Source organism: Castanea sativa, chromosome 5 (assembly GCF_040712315.1).
Source record: "Castanea sativa cultivar Marrone di Chiusa Pesio chromosome 5, ASM4071231v1".
NCBI classification, from domain to species: domain Eukaryota; kingdom Viridiplantae; phylum Streptophyta; class Magnoliopsida; order Fagales; family Fagaceae; genus Castanea; species Castanea sativa.
In genome coordinates, this window is record NC_134017.1 from 16797756 (window position 1) to 16807729 (window position 9974).

The 9974-nt window shown below is 31.6% G+C and overlaps 1 protein-coding gene across 1 annotated transcript; it reads right to left on the bottom strand.

Moving 5' to 3' along the window:
* Positions 1 to 9282: 9282 nt before the first annotated feature.
* On the bottom strand, positions 9283 to 9648 carry LOC142634834 (uncharacterized). The gene has a single exon (XM_075809088.1). It carries the CDS (start codon positions 9646 to 9648, stop codon positions 9283 to 9285), a length of 366 nt encoding a protein of 121 aa, XP_075665203.1.
* Between the last annotated feature and the right edge of the window lie 326 nt (positions 9649 to 9974).

Genomic DNA, 9974 nt, shown 5'->3' on the forward strand with positions numbered 1-9974 from the left:
TAGTAAGATAGAGTTAATCGAGTTTAAAAATTATAATAAAAAACTTTAAATTTGTTTATACTTTTATGTTGTATAATATAGAAAAAAAATGAAAAATGTGCATAGAATAGTAAAAAAAAATCCTAATTATTTGTAGGGAAAGAAGACAATTAAAAGATTTTATTAAAATTATTAAAAGAGTTTATTCTATGTGAAACTCTATAACCAAAGTTTCCAAAAATTTGAAATCCAATTAAAACTTAACTGCCAAAATTTTTTAAGAAACATAAAAGGTGTTTTATAATTTGAATAACATTAGTAACAATAATGAAAATATATTATCACTTTTTTTTTTATATAAGATAGAAATTCTACTATAAAATAATCTATGTATATATGTATGTGAAACTCCCTCCTAGAGATTTAAACTCTAGCCCTTACTCCCCACATCCCACAAACACTTATACTTGTAGAGTAACCACAGCACCAAGAATGTGTAGTGGTATATTTTACTTTTAGTTTTGATAAATCTTTATCTTAAACACTACATTGCTTAAAATTTTTATGTAAATATTATATTTATCTTTATCTTTATCTTTATCTTAATTTTTTTTTCTTTTGTAAACATAAACATATAAGATATGTAAACATATATTAATACATATTGAAAAATAATCAATTTTTTGTTTACTATAAATATATGTTTCGTTTTTTTGATGTCTCAAAGTTTTTTTTTTTTTTAATTGTATTAACAAAGGATATCTTAATATATAATTTGTATTTGATCGGAATAAATTTGAGGAATTGGAACACAAGTAATGAAGGCTTGTATAAAATTAAATTTGAGGAATATATTTGTTATCACCAATGAATTAATAGTTTTAACTATTTTTGTAAAAATAAAAATGTAAAATGTAAGGTGGAGAGATTGGATTCATATTAAGAATTTATTATTGCTTGGAGATGGGAGAATAACTATTTTTGCTTTCTGTTTTATTTAATAATACAAAGTGAAATTATCTATTTTTTATTATACTTCAAAGGGCATATATAGTAATACCAAAAGCCGCTCTTGAGACTATCATGCACCTACGGCAAAAAGAATAACGATGTTACTAGTTTTGATGCTTTGTATAGTGATTGGAAAGCTTGTCGGATACCCTAAAATTAAAAATAAATAAATAAATATGTTATTAGTAGGATAATATTAACCGTGGTTAAGAAAAAAAAAAGAAAAAAAAAAAAGCAAACTCAAATTGTGTAATACTTTTTCCAAATAAAAAGTATTCTATTAAAGGTAACTTTTCTTATACGTTTATGTCATACAAAATAGCAAAAAAAGAAAAATGTGCATAGCATAGTAAAAAGTAGTGCACTACCATATTAACCATAAAACTAAAATTTCTTTTATATGTATAAAATAAAGTCTATATAAAATACTTTATTTTAGATATACAACGATACATAGTTAAGTAAAGTTAAAATTTAATTTTTAATTTTATATCTTGTTTTTAAGAGAGGGAGATGGATATTACTTGATGTGTGGCTTTATAAGATATTAGTTTACAAAAATTAAAGTCTCAAACTATTAGGGTAGATTAATCTATAATTGATAATTTAACACATTTGCAACATTTTTTTTTTAAATTTTTTGAGTTTCAATTGAGTTAGGGTTTTATTGATCTCATACATAAAGAGTCTTAATAGAAATGAAAAGGAAAAATGCGCTTAAAACACTATAAAATGTTCATAATATGATGTGACATTAATTCTCATTGATGACATTCATCAATCTAAATAATGCATGTTTCACATCAAAAAATAAAATAAAATAAATAATGCACGTTTAAATCACTTTTTTTACAATTAGTAACATGGCAATTTATAAGCCAATAGTGAAATTTGTAATATCATTAACATCACTAATACAAAAATGCAAAAACTTTTATATATATATATAAATATATATATATATATATATATATATAATTTTATAAAAATTTGGGCCTTTAATCATTGGAAGTGGGGCCATTTTCCTTAAAGTGATTTTTTTTTTTTTGTGGGGCCTTAGGTCTTGGGCCGGCCTTGCTCCTAATAGAGGATTGAATCCCAGATCTCTTTTTCAACCATCAGGAACTTTACTAGTTAAACTAACTAGAACCTACAAAATAAAGTCTACATTTAAGTACATGTTTATGGTTGAAAGCTCTCAAATATAGTGTTAAAAAACTATATCTAGTTTAGACTCCCAATTCTTAATTACAGCTTGATTAATTTTAATCTAAACATATTTGATGCGGAATATACATCATCAGCAAATTAAGTAATCGAAGCACTCAATAATTGCATGGATGAACAAATAAGTGCAATGCTAAAATGGAAAGGGCAGTGGGTAAAAGAATAGCAAACCCAAGATAACACAGCGATGTGTTATCAAAGAGGAAACCGAAGAATTTGGCAAAAAACCTCTTCGCGACCCTCTAAGTCGAAATGGTCCACTAGTGAATAAATTGTAGTACAAAAAAAAAAAAAAAAACTATCCAAGCCAATAGTGAATATGTATGGGTTGTATTTGGGTACAAATCCCCTCTCAATGTATAACAATGGGAGAGAGGAGGAGAAGAGACTACAAAAATTTCTCTCTTTAGGACGAATAGCTCTCTCTAACAAGGTGGGTGTATTGTAGAAACCTATTTGGGGTTTTCTTTTGAATGGCCTCATTACAATTTTTTGGATAATAAGGTATATATAGTATGGTGAAGGGTTTAAGAGTCACACTTAAAATCATCCAGACAGAAAGTTTCACGGGTTACTTACGGGTTAGCCAAGTCGCGAAGTGACTCCCGAAATATAGTCTGACATTTGACTCTTCAACTTCTAGCATGTGCTTCGCATGTGACCTTTCGCAGGTCATCCACTCTCAAATAAGTCGCGAACTTCATTGTCTTGAGCAATTTTTACCGACTTAATACTAAACTCATTACAAATAAATCCCACAAAATACAAGAAAATAAATTAATGAAATTACAACACTTTTTGTCACGGAATAAAGTCAATATAAATGTTATGTGAAAAACCATAACTTAACAGTGATTAAAAAAAGGTTTGTACCACCGCACACCCGTGATGTGATGGTCACTCCACAAGTATAAGTGCTTGTAGGGTGTGGGGGGTAAGGGCCGAAGTTCAAGTCTCTAGGAGGGAGTTTCACATACATATACACTTAGATTAGGCTAGAGTAGAAATTCTATCTTGTATAAAAAATTAAAAAATATATATATATAAAAAAAAGGTTTGTTAAATTGAATCAAAATTAACAAATGTCAAATGGAAGCAAATGCTTTTATGATTAAATGCTGCACATAAGAGTTTAAATGCTTTGGATATGAGTTAAAATTTAGTGGGATCATCCTGTTGACAGTCTTTGCGTATTTTGTATGAGATGCATTGAGAGTTGAAATCATTTATTCTTTGAGAATTTTTTTCTTCGAAGAATTTGGGATTTTGTTATAGGGTTTTTTCTTGTTAAAGATAATACGATACTTTTCGAAATTTAAAGAAAAATTTAGGCAAACATTTTCTTATTATTAAAAAATTTTAATAAATTTATGCAACATGAAAATATCTCCAAAAGTTGAATTTAAGAGGAAAAAAAAGTTCCGACAAGATTCATCTGAGAGAAACTCAAATAAACAGCAACTCCCTTCAATTTCTTTCACGTGCTCCCTTTGTTTAGATCAATTCGTGTTACCAATGTATAAATTGTGTAGAGCTAATTGCCATGTTCATATAGTTTAGAGTGTATCGCCTATTTACAGTCACGGCATCGGCATAACTTGCCACTCGGGGCTGAGATTCAATTCTCAACCAATAATGAATTATAATCAAATTTGGCTGAGTGTTCAATTGGAAATGAGTGAGAAAGCTTCCCATCCAATATGATTGAAGGGTAAACTTTAGTTTGAACTTTGATCTTCTTCTGATCATCCCTATTTTTAAATGTCACATATCTAATTTTTGTCAAAATTTTTTGTGAATCATTAAATAAAAATATGATGGATTATTTACTGTGAAAATTTTAAGGGAGAGTCGAAGAGTCCAATATGTGGCAAAGCATTTCCTACCACTTGTTTCAATGAGCGACACTATTTGTCTGAGTTTGTAATTTCGTTGGAGCTCATTTATAAGGAAGAATGCCCATGATTTAGATCTCTCTTGTAATGATTGAATCATTAAGAAAAATGACATCATAGGGATTGCATATTTTCAAATTACAAGTGATATAATTTAAAAAAACAAAAGTGATACTCATAGTCTCAATCGACGTATTCGTATTTTGTAGTGAAATTCTTGAGAATTGTAGGTGATGGGCCTTTCTGCCTGTTTACATGCCGGCCCAAGGAAATGAGGCCCACAAGCAGTCCAAATCCGACCTTACGCTCCACTATCATGTAATCAAAGCCATGTCCATGTGCTTAGGAATTTATAATAATCTACTTTAAAATGGTTTGGGGTTATGGCATTAGGTTTTCTAAAATTAAATTCAATGTAAAATTCTGAACCCACTTCAAAGATTCAAGCGAAGAAAATTAGCATTCAACCTTTCATTGCAAAATCAAACCCAAAACATGAAAGCAGTACCCAATTCAGCTGGGATACACAACTTAGGTATCTAAAACTCTACATGCATCACAAACAACTTGGCCATAGTCACTAAACTAAAGGCGTTTTGAAAGCCATTTATCATGTCAAAGAGATTGCCAATGCCGAACGCCATTCATCATACCAAAGGAGATTTCGCATTTATCATGGTAATTTTTTGGAGTCTTTCTTTTCAAGGACAAATACATAGTTCATGATATTAATACCTTTATATCTCTTATTGGAAAGAGAGCTCATTAGTAATTTGGTCCAAAGATCATACACTTGCGAGTTTTTATTTGCTTCTAATTAAGAGGTACCAACATAACTAAGACTAACGGCCTAGTATAACTTCAACTGCACCACTTCTTCATGGAGACATAGGCAATTAGATGTATTTTTCTCATTTTAACTAGCAGAAAAAAGGTATATCAAATTTGTTCTTTTACAAATTAGCTCGTGAGGCTTCTTATGAAACAGTAGGACCTTTTAGTCATTGTATTTGTTTTTCAGATAATAGAATTTAATTACACAAACAAAAGTAAAACAAACCTTGGCCTCAAAGCAAAAGAACACCCAACAACAACTCAAAGCAAAATGCTTCACTTTCACTAGATATAACTAGACCAATTTGAATTAGCTGCACTAACCAGACCAGATTGACAACAATCAGCTCTTGTGCTAAAAGAATTAGGCGCAACAACAATGGTTATGGGACCAGGAGTTAATCAGAACTTTACCATAAAATTCTGTTTAAATGTAGCCAACTAGCCATGTCTGGTAACTATTCCTAATGTTGCCAACTTGCCACAAAATTCATTACTTTCAGTCAATTTTGTTCAAAAATTGTTGTTAAGAATGCAATTAACTAATGAAAAAAAAATTTTAATTTCTCACATAAAAAAAATCTATAAGATTGAAATGAATGCCTAAATTAAATAAATTTAAAACCTAGAAGACTCAATTGAATAAAATTAAAATTAGTGGATTGAAATGAATTTTAGTTATACTTAAAGGGTGCAATTTACATTTTAGGCTAATTTATTTGTGGTTGAAGTTGATGATAAGAGTTAAACCCTTAGCTTTTGATATTTTTGCCTTAAAAGTACAATGTAATCCAATCCAAAGATTTTGACATTTTTGCCCACTGAGTTTTGACACTCATTTCTTGGCCATTATAGTTCCATTTTTCTTGTTTGAGTGTTTTGAAGGGGTGTTAAATCATTGATTAAGCAAGTAAACAAGTTGCCCAATCAAGTGAAGAGAAAAAAAAATTATAATTTTGCCAGGGAAAAATAATTACCATAGTTAGTGAACTTGTCTCTTGCTCATTGTTAATTGACCTATGATCAAGAAGTACATTAAAATTATTTAAAAAGTTTATTCTAAGTGAAATTATATTACCCGAGTTTCCAAAAATGTGAAATACTATCCAATTAAAACTCAACTACCCAAAAATTTTATAAAACTTATAAGGAATTTTAGAATTTGACTGACGATATTAGAGTAACACTACAAAAAAAACGTGTTTTTAAGCCGCGTTTTACAAAAACGAAGCTATAGGGGTAATTTGAACCGCGTTTGTGAAAAACGCAGCTCCACCCCTGGACATATAGCCGCATTGAAAAACGTGGCTATAGACCACCCTTGAAGCTGCGTTTTGTGATGTTGAGGCTGCGTTTAGGTGGGTAGGACTTAAGCCGCATTTTTAAAAACGCGGCTCTCCACCCCATTTTTGCAGAACTTTTTTTTTCTTCAATATCTCGGGAGCTTCGTTTAATAAACACAGCTTAACAGATGCTTAGAGCTGCGTTTAATTAAATGCAGCTTAAACGCGTTTTTATAAACATGGCTACAATCCCCTTATAGCTGCGCTTTTTACCCCCTATAGCTGCGTTTTTCCACCCCCACAACTGCGGGACCTATATTCGTGTTTCCCTAAAAAAACGTGGCTACAGCTCACCCCTATAGCTGCGTTTCTTACCCCCCTTTAGTTGCGTTTTCCACACCATAGCTGCGGGACCTATAGCCGCATTTTTTTACAAAATGCAGCTATGGGTGTGAAAAAATGCAGCTATAGGGGGTAAAAAACGCAGCTATATGGTGAGCTATAGTTGCATTTTTAAAAATGCGGCTATAGGTCCCACAGGGGCTATTCTTGCGCAGGATAGGCCGCATTTCTGGAAAACGCGGCTATAGCCCTCGTTTTTTATAGTGGCAATATATACATTTCTTGTGAAAATATGTTATTTTCTTAAAATACATAATCTATAGAAACTATATTTTTATTTCCAATAAATTACTAGCTTTTACTAATTTTTGTAAAAATAAAATGAAAATATCCATGATTTTAAAGAGGATTGATTGGATTCATTAAAGAATACTATTACTTGAAGGTGGGAGAATGACTTCCTCTTTTTTAAATTATCTCAACTTAGCATTTATGAAAGGATGTTCGTTTAATTCTTCTTTGGTGGAAGAAAATGTAATGAAAGACTGACACTGGAACATCGATGTTTGTTTAATGCTTGTCGAATATGCTATAATAAAAAAAAAATTAAAATGTGTTATTAGTAAGATAGATTTAGTCGAGGTTTTATAAAATAAAATAAAAAATTTAAAACCTTTATGTTTTACAATATTCTATTATGGAGATCACTTTGTGAATATGTAACTTTTCTTACACCTTTATGATGTACAATATTGAGAAAATGAAATATGTGCATGGAATAATATAAAATAAATAAATAAGTAAAGCATGATTTTGAAAATCAGACTAGACTAACCAGTTCACTTGGTTCAACTAGGAATCGAACCCTAATTTTGGTCTGGTAAAAACCTCCAAAACTAAGGAAAACTCAGTGAAAATTGGTAACCAAACCTATTTCTAATTCATTGACCATTTCAGTTTCTAAAAAAAAAAAAAGTGCTCATTCATATTAACAAAAAAAATAATTATTAATTTTTTTTACATGTTTAAAAGAAAGTTATGTTTAAGTACATATTTGTGTTTAGAAAAGGTTTGTTAAATTAAATCAAGATTAACAAATGTCAAGTGCAAGTTAATGCTTTTATACTTTTATGATTTAAATATATGAATAGTTTATGGTAAGAACATGAGAGAGAGAGAGAGAGAGAGAGAGAGAGAGAGAGAGAAGAAGTTCCTTCAAGAGTCTTAAGAGAAACTTAGATAAACAACAACCCCCTTCAGTTCCTTTCACATCCTCACTTTCCTCCCCCCTTTGTTTAGATCATGTCAATGTTTAAATTGTGTTGTTCTCACTATCATGTTCATATTATCTAGAGTGTGTCGCCTATCTACTATTGCAGTTACAATCAAATCTAGTTAAGTGTTCAATTGGAAATGGGTGAAAAATCTTCCCACCCCATATGATTGGAGGGTAAACTTTAGTTTGAACTATGCTTTTCTCCTAACCATACCTATTGTTAAATATTGCACATCTTATTGTTGACAAAAACTTTATGAATCGTGAAATAGAAATATTATGGATTATTTATTGTGGAGATTATAAGGGAGAAAAAAATTTATGGCAAAAGCAATTCCTACAACTTGTTTCAAAGTGTTGTACTATCTGGTGAGTTTGTAAACTTTTGAATGTGCCTAATTGTTATTTTGTTAGGGCTCTTCATCTAAAAGGAATAATGTTCATCTGGTTGCTTGACACAAGCTAACTAGACCCAAGTTTGAGGGAGGATGAGCTTCCAAAGATTTGTCTTTTAGGCTTTTCCTCTATTTAAGGGTTTTTGGACGGTGGTCGTCTACCCTTTTCAAAACTCTTTATGAATAAATGTTTATTTCCATCATTTTTTTATTTACTTTTGAACATGTTATTGTATGAATGAATTTTCTTTAATTACATCACCCATATTACACTAGTTTAAGTGTGATCCGTCCACCCATGAAGGCATTTAACTCGTCAATGTTAAGTTTACTCATGTTCAATGTTTTTACCATTCTTTAGATTTTACGAGTGTAACTTGTCTTACAAATGGTGTTGCCTTCACCAGCTTTATTCGTCTAGAGACTCAACAGTTGGTTCTAATGCTCGTCCATAGCCTGGATGATTTACAATCCTCTTTTAGCAAGATGTTTTTAGCTTTTACTCGTCCAAAGATTTGGACTGTCTTGGCTAGTTATATTTATCCATGGATTCTTGAATACTCTTACATGCATGAATTGTCTTGTTCATTGGTTAGTCGAATACACCTTAAGCTTATTTTTTTTTGCTTTATCCTTATTTGAAGGAAAGCATATAGACGTCACATCCCTACGTCCAAAGATTTTATTCGTCTAGGACTTTTAGCCTTTTTGTGGATTAGTTTTAATGAGTGCATCATCATCATGAGAATTGGAAATTCACACAATATTATACATTGTAAACACTACTTACAAAACATCGTCCACAAGTTTTGACACATGCTTAGAAGTTGGTGCCTATGGGAAATTAAAGATACAAACAAACAAACAAAGTCCATGACTTCGTCCATAGATAGTGCATAGTTTAGAAACATGCGCCTTTAGGGAATTAAAATATAACATATAACACTAATAAGAAACACAGGTAATGAAAAGCAAACACATAACTTCGTCTCGTCCAGGGTAACCACAATGCCTAGGATGATCTCGTCCAAGCTAATATCCTACTGGTAATATCTTCTTAAATGCTCAACATTCCAAGGGTGCTTTAGCTTTCTCTTGTCCAAGGCTTTTAAGTAATAAGATCCTTGTCTCTTGCAATTAATAACCCTGTAAGGTCCTTTCCAATTAGGTCCCAGTTTCCCATGCGCTGAGTTTCTAGTTGCCAAAGAGACCTTTTTTAGGAAGAGGTCCCCAATTTTGAAATGCCTAAGTTTCACCATTGCATCATATTGTCTAGCTATGAGGTTTTTATACCTTGCTATCCTTTGCTTTGCGTTCATTCTTACCTCATCTATCAAATCAAGGTAGAGATGGAGTTGCTCTTCATTATCCTTGTCCTGATACTTCATCACCTTGTGGTTCGCCATGTGCACTTCTGCAGGGTATCACAGCTTCGCTCCCATAGGCTGGTTTGCAAGGAGTTTCCCTGGTGGGGGTGCCCACGGTCATCCTGTAAGCCCATAGAACACCTGGTAGCTCGTTTGGTCATACTCCATTTGTCCCCTCAAGCCGAGTCTTAATGAGTTTCAACAAGGATCGATTTGCAACTTCTGCTTGTCCATTCGCTTGTGGGTGGGAGGGTAAGAAATAATGATTCTTGATTCCAAATTGCTTGCAAAATTCTCTGAAATGTGTGTTGTCAAACTATCGTCCATTGTCAGACACTAGTACCCTAGGTACCCCGAACCTGCAA